We start from the raw sequence: 12,500 nt of genomic DNA on the forward strand, positions 1-12,500 counted from the left end.
CTGGCCATCTGATGAAGATTTAAAGATCCACCTTGGTCCCTGGCCATCTGATGAAGATTTAAAGATCCACCTTGGTCCCTGGCCATCTGATGAAGTTGTAGTTTCTGACCGAGGCAGGATGGAGATACCTTCTCCAAAAACTGGACAGACAGGCAGTGGTCAACCATACTCAAAGTTTAACCATGAGCCGGTAGCCCAGGCAGCCACACACCTAGCTCAGGCAGCTTCTCAAGCTCCAATTAGACTTGAGAAGTCAGACCACAGGCCTAACAACCAACACAGGAAACAAAGCTCCTACTCAGAGCTAACAGGATCATCATGGCCAGGACATATTAATTGAAAAGCTTCCCTGCTTCAACTCAGGCCAAGTGTGCATCCCCTGGATCTGCCTGCTTCCAGCTTCCCCAGGCCAGCAGTCTGCACCAACCTACCCAAGGCCTCCACACTCCTCCTCCCAGGGAGGAGCAGTCCCTGTACAGAACAGGCTCGAAGCCAACTGCTACACAGCCCAGTTGCTGTACAGCCCAGCTGTTGTCCTTCAATACTTTATCCTGCAGGTCTGAGGTGGAGCACAATCCCTGGGGGCTAGATGTGGGTGCAGGCATGCACTGTCACCAGGACTCTAGGGTCCCCCTCTGCACAGGCCACTCCTTCACCTTCATTTGATACCCTGCACCTTGCACTCAGGCAGTGACTGCCCTGCTCCATGTGCTGTCTGAGTGGAGCCAAGTGCCAAGTCCCACCTTCAGGCCGATCTCTTTACTCTTACCCACACCCTCTCTCCTTCCACAGTCCCTCTCCTGATGAAGTCCAGTGGCTCACCCACAGATCTCCACCCCATCTTAGCACCCCTTCCAGGGGAAACACACCCAGACTCAGATGCGCCTATTAACTGTTCATCACAGCCACAGAAGATAGATGCACAATGAATTTATTAAAAATACAAGATCATTTTATTTGGAGCCAGCTTCTAATTACTCTGGGAAGAGGTGTTGACAGTATGACAGAATGGAACATAGCTAGAAGGTCAGCATGATGTGACTCACCAGAACAAGGAAAGCAGTGCAGGTGTGTCAGCAGCTTGCTAGAGTCACAGCAGGGTGAGGCAGGGAAAGGTTTGCAAACGCTGGGAAGACTCCCATGTTCAGTGGATACCAAACTCACTGAGCTGTTTATACAGCAGATGGCAGGCACTTGTTGTGTGTTAGGCTTACTGCAAAGTTTTCAAATCTTTCCATTTTTTAGAGGTATTTATTTATTTAGTATCTGTGGGTGTTTTGCTTGCCTGGATGCTTATGCACTCCATATGCTAGAGGTCAGAAAAGGGTATTGGATCCCCTGGACCTGGAGTTCCAAATGTTTGTAAGCCACGGTGTGGATGCAGGGAACTGAGTACACAGGTCCTCTGCAAGAGTAGCCACCCCAAATGATAGGCAGTGGTGGCACACATCTTTAATTCCAGATTTTGGGAGGCAGAGGCAGGTAGATCTCTGTTTGAAGCTAACATAGTGAATTCCACAACAGTTTGGGGTACACAGAGATATCCTGTCTCAAAAAAAAAAAAAAAAAAAAAAAAAACAAGAAAAACAGAAAAAGAAGAGTAGCCATCCCTGAGCTCTTTAGCCAAAAATATTTTTGTTTGTCTGTTTGTTTGTTTGAGACAGGGTCTATATAGCCTTGGCTGTCCTGAAACTCGCTTTGTAGACCAGGCTGGCCTCTATCTCAGAGATTCGCCTGCCTCTGCCTCCCAAGTGCTGGGATTAAAGGCATTTGCCCAACCCTTAATTTTTTTATACCTAACATTTTAGATATTTTATCTTCAAAATGATAATTTTTAAACTTGACTAAAAATTAACATAAAACTTACAGGAAAATCAACACCAAAGTATCAGTGGCACCAACAGTCCCGAGAAGAATTTAGGGAGAAATGCTAGTGGATGATGAGCCAGTGGGTCAAAGCGGACATTACTTTGTCTCAAAATGTCTCCTGGTTTCAGAGATGCTCAGTTGGCAAAGCACTTGCCATGGAGGCAGTAGAACCAGAGTTCAGGCCCCAGAACCCAGGTAAAGGTGGAAGGACAGACTGTACAGAAGCTGACTTCACAAGCACACCTTGGCAGGCAACCCCTACACCACATACACACACACACCAGTAAAACGTATTTCTTAAAGCATCTTCCCACATAATACATATCAGTCACTTTAGTGAGCAGAATCCTAGCAAAGCATCTCCTCCATGCTGCAGCCCATCTGAGAGGGACACCCAGAACTCCATGCATGCTGGGTAAACACTAGCAGCTGAGCTCCATGACCTCACTGTTTGACTTTTCAAACACCAAACTCACCCTCCACGCCCAGAACAAGCCCACTTGCTCATCTGTACCATCTTTTCATACATTGTTGGGTTCAGGTCATCAAGGTTTGGGATGCTCATGGTAAACCGCGGTCTATGACTTCTTTCCTGACGAGACAATGACACAGGACGCAGGCCTCATAAAATAAAGGAGCAGGTACTGCCTTCTCTTCACCACAATTCCCTCAGAGTCAGGGCAGACTTGGAATTACAGGCAGGCAGTCTGGATCTTTTTCAGACTTGACTGTACATAACAAGACATCTTGGGATGAGAACCCAGTCTAATCACGAAATTTATTCACACCTGACGACAAAGACAATTTTATATAATAGCTTAAAGAATATGCACGCAAGTCACAGTGAGGAACCTTCTGTCTATGCCAGGCTGGTACTCAGAAGGTTTCAAATTGTGGAGCATTTGCTTTAGGAATGCTTAATCTGTATTCTTAATTTGATTTTCTTTTACAGTTGTTTATTTCTGCAAGGGCCAGAGAGTTAGTTTTCTCTTTCCACTATGTAGGTACTAGGGAGTGAACTCAAATCATCAGGCTTAGTGGAAAGCACCTTTACCCACTGAGCCATCTTGCCAGCCAGCCACCAATCTATATCTCTTACTTAAATTTACGGAGAGGGTTCTTGGACTTAGAAGTGGCAACTCTTCCAGTCTTCCAGAAGCTGCCTAGCTCTCTGGCCTTCAAGAGGTCATTTCTCTGGGGACAGGGACTCTCCTGACACTGAGAACCTCTGAGGTGCTCTGGATGTGCCTCCAGCTCAGCTTGGGCAGGCTGCCATGGCTGTGCCCTGCACAGCTGACAGCCGGGTCAGCTGCAGTATTACCGCATTGCTGCCTATCATACAAGAAATGTCACCCAGCCTCTGCCCTGTTTCTGACACAGAACTCCTAAAAGCCCTGGAATTTCCAGGGTGACAAAGGTGAAGGGGGTACCTTTTGTTCTAATGAGGAAACTCTACGTTGCTTCAAGGTAGGGGTTGGTCACCAGAAAGATACTGTCAGCATCAAAATCCCCCAAACTCTAGAGAGAGGAGGGCTAGAAACTGAGTTATAAATAGGTACAGTCTAATCAATTAGACCTATGGAATGAGACCCTCATAAAACCTTTGAGCAGTAGTGGGGCCCCAGGAGCTTCAGGTTCCAGGAGGGTGGTATACTTAGAAGGCTCAAAAGCACCATGCCATCTCACCTTCCAAGCCCCACACTACACATTTCCTCTATCTGCCTATGTCTGAGCTATATAATTGACAGCAGACATGGCCAGCCTACAGCCAACACGCCACATGCATCTCAGAACAGCTATAGATGATGTCATACCAAAACATCACTAGAGCAGATAATCCACTAATAATCAACCAGCAAATGTATATAGATAGAGTACTTTCCTGAGTGCTGAGTCAGTCTGGCAAATTATCTAACAGGGGCATGGGGTCACAAAAGCCCTTGATTTACAGTCAGAAGTGCAGGTGACCCAAGACTTGCAACTAGCACTTGGAATTGGGACAGTGTGTGGGACTGTCACCCTTTAACTTGTGGAATCTGATATTAATCTCACAGAGTGTCAAACTTAAGTGAATTGCTGGATACCAGTCACTCTCTGGAGAATGGAGAAAGTAGTCTGTGTCTAGTGTGGGGCAGGGGACCCCACAGTTTGTCTCTCAAGAGCTCACTGGTCTTCGCTGGCACCTTGTCCATCTCTGGACTGCTTGGGGTAAACCCAATATGGAAACCCTCCACTTAGGTCATGACCTCTGTTCTCTAAATGTCCTGTGTACCTATGATTACAAGGGGCGTCTGCAGACATGATATGTTTCGTGAGACTCAGGTCACCAGTTCCTAGCACAGAGCTGAGCTGACAGCCTCAGGCCGTACTGCTGGAACAATGTACATGCACATAGATGGAAACCCTGGATAGAATTCAAGTTCTCTCAAAACACAGACAAGTCTCCAGATTCTTTCTGAGGAGCCAGAAGGCTTTACACCAGAACTTCGGGACAAATCTACACTCTGCCCTGGAAGGAGAATGAGGAATAAACATTCCCCTACAGGCAGTAAAAGGGGAGGTTAGAACAAGCAGGGCTTTTGGTGCGCATGAATGTGGCAATAGCAGGGCAATGCCCTACAGGTCAATTGCTGCTTTGTACACTTAAAATGCTTTTCTTATTGTACAAGGGACCTTCCTAGGCACTGCTTCAAAATATAAAAGAAATACTCGATCTTGTAAGCATTTTTAATTTCACATCATTTATCTCCATTATTATTTGTTTTAAAATCTCTAGTAACAAAAATTCTTGGAAAGTGGCCCTTTTATTTCTTTAATAGTGGGCAGGAAATGACAGACTGGCTATATCCTGTTTGCTTCAGCACATGTAGGCACAAAAACTGGTGCACATGGCCAGGTGTGGTGGCACACACCTTTAATCCCAACACTCACAGGCAGATCTCTATGAATTCAAGGTCAACCTTGTCTACAGAGTGAGTTCCAGTACCACAGAGAGACCCTGTCTCAAACAAAAGGAAAAGAAAAGAAAAGAAAAGAAAAAGGAAGAAAGGCTGCACACAGTGTGACAGTTTCAGAAGCCTCGCCTAGCCAAGGTGCCACATTCTGGTGTTTTACTTACCACGTGCCAGCCGCAGACGAGTGAGGACAGGACAGGACAGTGGCATGAGGACAGGAGTACACATTCACTTGGCCTCTGTCACTGTGGGAGTCTCCTGCTGTGCTTACATCCATGCTTTAGTCCTAGTCCTAATTTCAGCCATGCACTCGGGGATCTCGGAACATATCCCAGCAGATAAGGGAGTACTGCTGTAAATCCATTCCTAGACCATAGTCTACAGAACGTTCCAAAGTTAGGTCACAACTTAGAGGTCAAATAAAGGCAAGAACAGTTTGATTACCAGCACTAAGGCATTGTACAGCTCCAGCACAACACCACAAACCTATCCTGTCAGCAAGAAACCAAAAGGAAGAGGCAGAAACTGCCCCAGCTAAGAGATGGTCTTGTGCTAGAGAGATGTGTCTCCGCTGTGTGAGCATGAGGACTGAGCTGCAATACCCAGCAGTCAGGGAAAGCAGACATAGTGGTGCGCATCTAATCCCAGTGTTCACAGGAGCAGATGGGGCAGAGACAGAAGAATCCTGAAAGCTTGGGCAGGAGACCCTGCCTCAAACAAGGTAGAAGGTAAATGCCAACACCAGGGCTGCCCTCTGACCTCCATATGCACGAGAGAGAGAGCGCAAGCGCATGGCCAGGCCACCTCTGGAGGATACTGAGGGGTACATGTCAAGTCCTATGGGGCTTGAAGCAGGGAGACAAGTCTAAGACTCCCTCTCAGTAAGTCCCTCAAGTTCCCCTTTCACTGCTGTTCAGGCAACTGCAGCTCACAGACTTCTTAGAGGTCAGCTCCCAAGCAGGCATTAATCACACTTCCCTGCTCAAACCCTCCCGGGGCTCAGAGCTCTTCATCATCTGACATAACTCCGTCCTATCTAGGCCAGTAAGCTCAGCTCCAGAGCAGAGGTCACTTCAGCAAGCTGCTCCACTCAGGCCTCCAGCCTCCGCTTGCTCCTGGGCATCAGCCTGTTCCTGGAACTTCCCAGAGTGTTTCATGACCCACTGCTTTGGAGAACAGGTTTCTTCCTGCCTTCCTTCACTCTTTCCCCACGGCACATCTCGAAGGAACCGCATTTCTACGGTCTGCCTTCCTCTCTCGGTCCACTCGCCCTCGTCTCTATGGGCACCACCTCCTATGGAGCTCCAACTGCATGTGCTTTCCTGGTGTCCTCTCCTCTCTGTCCTCGGCCCCATCCCTTTCCTCACTCCTCCTGCCTGGGCTCACTTTTTTTAAAACCATTTTTCCCTTGAAAATTAGAAATACAGGGAGGGAAACAAAAATGCAGAACAAAACCAAACACTTTTATTGCCATGAGCTAAAAGAGACTGTCATGAGTTCACTAACAATACCAGGCGGTCTTGGAGCACTCCTTTAATCCCAGAGAGGCAGAGGTGGGCGGTGAACTCTCTGTGAGTTCAAGGCCAGCCTTGTCTAAGGAGCAAGCAAGGGAGTTCCAGGACAGCTAGGGCTATATTACACAGAGACCCTGTATCGAAAAACAAACAAAAAAAGAGTACACTAATACACTAACGTGTTCAGTTTCAGTTTTCTTCCTTCATAAAGGAAGACAGCATAAGGAGTGTCTGGTTCCCACTGACCATCTCCTTCTGCACCTTCCCACACAAAAGCCAGCACCTCTGAGTACACAGCACAGCCTTCCAGTCCACTCTGGTACTTTCCTGAGCAAGGAAAATAATTCTGCACTTTCCCAGAAACTAACAGTAATACTGCAAAGTAATGTCAACTTTCCTTTTCGGTTACCAATCTGCCCATATAGACACTCAGCAAGGTCGGCTTTCTGTGCTTCCAGGGATCTTTCACTACTGACCTCGTGTTTCTACTGTCCCCAATGACTGGAGGCCTCAGTATGTGCCAACCCCCATCCCCAAGTACCATCTCACACCTCTCATGACCTGCAGAGCAGAGGCTCCAAATGCGTAAGGGTAGCCCAGGGAACAACTGGCACCTGTTCCATGGTTGGCTGTGTCTAAGGCTGTGCCCTGCCAGTTTGCTAAGCTGCCCTCTTCCTAACAACAGCCACCTAGCACTCCTCCAGTACCAGGCATTCTGCTTTAAACACTCAACTCTCAGGATCCCGTGAGTTATGCTCACTCTCCCTACCCTGAAGATAAGGACACTGTGGTGGTTTGGAGGAACATGGCCCCCAAAGGGGTGGTACTATAAGATGTGGCCTTGTTGGAGTAAGTGTAGTCTTATTGGAGGAAGTGTGTCCCTGTGGAGGCAGGCTTTGAGGGTCATATATGCTCAAGCCATGTCCCATAAGACAGACAAGATGTAGGACACTTGGCTACTTCTCCAGCTCCATGTCTGTCGGCACGTCACCATGTCACAACGTGATGACAATGGACTAAACCTCTGAAAATGGAAGTCACCCCAATTAAATGTTTTTTCTTTATAAAAAGTGCCATGGTCATTGTATCTCTTCATAGCAATTGAAAGCCCAAGACAGAAGTTGATACCAGGGACTGAGGTATTGCTGTGGTAAACCTGACTGTGGTTTTGTCCTTATCCAAAAGTCAGTCTGAGGTTAAAGTATTTTGGATTTATTCTGCTGGCAGAAGAAATCTACAAACAGCCTATTACAGACTCTGTTGTGTGGTTATTAGTGTTAATTCTAACTAAAAGGAAGCTTAGAGCCAGGAATGGTGACCCACACCTTTCATCCCATCACATGGGAGGCAGAGGCCGGCAGATCTCTGAGTTTGAAGCCAGCCTGGTCTACAGAGCAAGTTCCAGAACAGCCAAGTTTAGACAGTGAAGGAAACCATGGAAAACAGAGAGCTGGTGAAGATGTAATTGAACCAGAAGGCCATGTTCCAGCCCCAATAAGCAGCAGAACTGGCAGCTTTGGCGATGTGGTTCTGGAATTAGGGACAGAAGAAAAGGAAGGGCTATGGAATTTGCCTCTTCGACTAAGGAAAGCCACTGAGGCCAGGCATGTGTCAGGAGTGTCCCTGAATGAGGCCTAGAGAGGCCACTGCATGAAGCTGTGAAACTGAAGTCTAGTCTGTTGGAGACTGGAAGATGTTAGAGATGCCAGAGTCGTGGGACACCTGCTGAGGAGAGCTGCTGGCAGGGAGTGGAACCAACCCAAGAAAGGATGAGTGCTGCAGTCAGCAAAATGAAAGGGATTGGAGATCTCAAGGGTGTTTTGACATCAGACATGGAGACACAGAGTTTGGAGTTTGCCCAGCTGGTTTTCAGTCTTGCTTTTGTCCAATGTTTCCTTGCTGTACTCCCTTCCTTGCATTTGGTAATATTGAAAGTAAGTAATCTGCTTTTGGTTTTGATTTTATAGGGAATTACAGTTAAGAGATAAGAGACTTTGATCTCTGGACTTATAAATAGGTTTGAAACAATAATAGACTATGGGGACTTTTGAAGTTGGACTGAATGCATTTTTGCATTATGATATGGCTATAAGCCTTTGGAGACCAGGAGGTGGAATGTGGTAATTTGAAAGAAAATGTTCCCCAAAGGGAGTGGTGCTATTAGGAGGTGTGGTTTTTTGGGAGGAGGTGTAGTCTTGTTGGAGGAAGGGTGTCACTGTGGAGGCAGGCTTTGAGGTCTCTTATATGCTCAAGCCACACCCAGTGAGACAGACCAATTCCCTTGCCTATAAATCAAGATGTAGGACACTTCGATACTTCTCCAGCACCATGTCTGCCTGCACGTCACCATGTCACACCATGATGATAATGGACTAAACCTCTGAAAATGGAAGCCACCCCAACTAAATGTTTTCCACTGTTTTCATGGTATCTCTTCACAGCAATAGAAACCCTAGCTAAGACAGACAACAAAGCTGGAGTATACACTGGAGCCCTGTTGTGAACTATAACTCATGCCTTCAGAGTCCAGGCTTCTGCCTGTCAGACTAAGCATCAGAGTCACTTCAGGGAGGTGGAGAAAGATGAGATCAGAGTCTTGAATGGTCGGGTCAGGACTTCCAGATGACCTCTCATGCTGTTATCCCAACATCACTAGGTCAATACAAACCAGGGGCTGCTGGGAACAGGGACACAACACTTACGGTCGTGGACCTTGTAACAGTGGTTCTGCAGACGCCTGACCTCCCACTCCTCCAGCACACCATGGGTCATCAGCAGCTGGAGGAAGCGCCGATGGACATCCGTCATGGCACCCACTCTTCTCGTGCTGCCCTGCATGTCGGGGGAGCTGAAAAAGAAGAGCCACTGTCACCTGCATGTGCGAGAGCAATGGTGGGGGGGGTCTGCCCTAGTCTGTGCTGACAAGCAAACACTGCTGTGGTTGTCAGAGCTCGGCTCCTTGTGCTGATGACCGCAGGAGTGAAGAGATCGGGTCAGGGCTCAAGCTCGTGCCACTGGTTTTGAGCAGTGTGGACTGAGAGCTGCTGGAGCCACAACTGAACCACAGCCTCCTGGACTAACTGCGTATGAAGTGGTAAGCAGGCAGCTGAAGTCTCCATATGATTCAGTTTCTGGCCTGCAGAGTGGGAACAATGACAGAAATATTCTCTCAAGAACTTCTGTAACTCAGGTGACTTAACACAGGTAATAGCCTAGTGCCACAAAAAAAAAAAAACACCAAACCTGTGCCAATTACAACTGGACAGTTCTGAGTCTGGACCCTAGTTGGACCACTTACCAGCTCAACAGCCTTGAGAAACTAAGTCAAAGCTTTGAATTCTCCCTATAAAAGCGTAACACCCACTGCTGAGAACACGCCCGAGAAGCACTTGACTCTGGTTTCCTTCCACTCTCCCCAGCTGCCAATAAAGCATCTATCACAGGAGGACTGTGGGCTATTTCTACAGTCCACTGCACTCTCTCAGAAAGCTATCTTCTGGGTCTAGCAAGATGCCTTAGCAGGTAAAGACATTTGCCACTACAGCTCACATCCTGAGTTCAATCCCCAGGACCTACATGGTAGAAGGAAAGAACCAACTCGTGCAAGTTGTCTCTGACCACTACACACGTGCTACGGCATGTGTCAATCCACGCCCAGAGACACACACATACAAAAATAAATGTAATAAAAACTTATCTTTCTACAAACCACAAAGATCAGAGCTGATAAACACACGACACAAGGCAGATGAAAACACCTGCTCCTACCAGGCAGGCGGGGCCCTGTAAGCACTAAGCACATGGGTGTGAAGCTGGGTGGAGGCACTGAGAGTCCTGCTTACCAGGCCTGCCTGGTCCTCACACGCATCTAAGCTGTACTACAACCGAGCCCCTTTGGCTGGCTGCTGCTCATGGCACAGCTCAGCACTGTGAAGCAGTTATCACTCATCTGAGATGATCCTGTGTTCCAACAAGCATACTGCCAAGACGTTAGGCCAACAGATTGAGAACATTTTTAGCTATTATGCTCAGTCTGTTTGTCTATAAAGCAATAAGAAAACATATCTTTAAGGAAAAAAAACTGATTTTAAGTGAAATAAGACTACCAAAGGCTTCCCAAGAACTTAATGAAAAAAAGACATAAAAATAAACTGTGTCACTGTCGTCAGCTTCATGGGCTGGCTCTCTAAGCTGGAAAGGTACATTCCTCATAGCCACTTTCTCTGCCTGCCTGCCAGCCACCTTCAAGAACACTTCACCAGCATGTACACTTCAACAAGCCCTAAGTCTGCCCCCTCCGTTATCTACTCTTGTCCATGCAGGCCCTCGCTGTTTGGACAGTGCAGGCCAGCAGCCACATACCCACACATCGCACTCTGGTCCTCCTCTCCCCAAACACAAGGAAAGACTATAAAAGGGAAAACTTTGCAGAGGATACCCAGAAAAGCATCATGAGCCCTGAAGGTTAGGCTGACCACCAGAGCAGAGGGCCAAGACTGCACCCCGCAGTGATGCCAGCCTGTTTCCTGCCTCCTGTCAATTAACTTTCTGAAGATGAGAGAAGGAAGGTAGACTTGTGTGTGTTTTTGAGAAAAAGTCTCTGTACGCAGTCCTGGTGGCTTAAAATGCACTATGTAAAAAGCACTATGTTGGCTAGCCTCAAACTCATAGAAATCCTCCTGCCTCTGCCTGCCTCTGTCTCCTGAGCACGCTGAGACAAAAGACATGCACTACCGTGCCTGGCTTACATTTTTCTTTTTTAATTTAATTCTGTCTTCCCAGTTTGCCAGCTCAATGAATAAGCATGGCTTAAAGATTCAATTTCTGCCTTTGCGTGACAGGCAACATGAATTCTGGTTACACAATTAGATTAATAATAACAATGAAGAAAAATAGCTCAATAACAGAGAGCTCACCTAAAATGCACCAGGCCCTAGGTTCAACCCCTGGGATACAGAAGAGGAGAAAAGGGGAGGGCAAGAAAAGAGAAGAAAGGAAAACCAATTTAAAGATTAAAAACTCTTAGACAAGATTTTAAAGTATGTTCCATTATTTCTAAATGCTAGAAACCTAACTATCCTGCAAACTGAGAGAGCTTTTATTAAATTAATGAGTCAAAATAGACTTTCTAGTAAAATAAACAAAGGATTAGCAGAAATAGAGAGCATCACAAAGTGGCAAAAGGTCACAAAAGAACACACAACTGCTTAAAATGTTCGGCCTTTACAATGAGGCCTCATGAGCCTCAAGGTCAACTCATCAGGATCCTGGCAGCACACACTAGTCCACACTAGGTGGGAGCTCACGGTCCTCGGGTTCACAAGGCGAACACAACACAGTGCACAGGGAGAGGTGGTGTACATAAGAGCAGAAGATGAAGGGGATGACTGTGCCCACCATGCTGGCTGTAGAACAGGACAAGCCAAGGCAGCCGGAGAGCCAGGCTACAGACTGGACTGACCGTGAGGCAATGAAGTCAGAAGCCAATAGCAAAGAGGTGACTAAGAAAAGTCCATTTGTTCAAAGCTAAAAGAATGCAGTTATAAATAATCCCTCCTAGCCAGGTCTGGTGATGCAGGGGCCCCAAGATCCTAGGCCTTGGTAGGGTGAAAGCAAGAGAGAAAGAAAGAAAAAAAAGACATAAATAAATAATCCATTCCAGCAACGATGTCAATCAATAAAGTGGGAGTCAGAATAAAGGTAAAAAGCAAATATGGAGTCAGTTCACACACAAAAACAAGTTGATAAAATGCATTCACACTAAAAAGCTAACAAAGATGAAAAGCAGGGAAACTACATGTATACATGCATGTGTGTGATGCGGGGGGGGGGGGTCCAACATATTGCCATACCCATGATAGACAGGTTCTCTACCACAGAGCTCTTGTGCTGCACAAATTGTCTTAATCGACAAAATGGCACATAAAAATAACGGCAGCAAACATAAAAATGAAAGAAGCCACTTCAAAATGACACTGGACCAGTGCTATCAGACTAATACGAAGTCAATCAAAATTCAAGCAGGCTCTGTGAATTATCCAAATGTGATTGACAAGCTGATTCTAAAACTACAGACAAAACGTCAAATATCTTTGAACAAAGGTGGGAAGACTAGTCCCACCAGACATCAGAACAGGAATGGTGAACGAACCATGGCAAGGGT

The 12,500-nt window shown here is 46.7% G+C and overlaps 1 protein-coding gene across 2 annotated transcripts in view; it reads right to left on the reverse strand.

Moving 5' to 3' along the window:
* Window positions 1-12,500, reverse strand: part of Nsmce1 (NSE1 homolog, SMC5-SMC6 complex component) — a 31,699-nt gene that overhangs the window by 15,709 nt on the left and 3,490 nt on the right. For both annotated transcript variants that reach the window (XM_005351187.3, XM_013347809.2), the window contains exon 2: window positions 9,040-9,185. In XM_005351187.3, coding sequence (XP_005351244.1) covers window positions 9,040-9,175 — 136 coding nt within the window. In that variant the 5' untranslated portion in view covers window positions 9,176-9,185. The remainder of the gene's footprint in view (window positions 1-9,039; window positions 9,186-12,500) is intronic.

Source organism: Microtus ochrogaster, chromosome 8, assembly GCF_000317375.1.
Source record: "Microtus ochrogaster isolate Prairie Vole_2 chromosome 8, MicOch1.0, whole genome shotgun sequence".
Lineage (NCBI taxonomy): Eukaryota > Metazoa > Chordata > Mammalia > Rodentia > Cricetidae > Microtus > Microtus ochrogaster.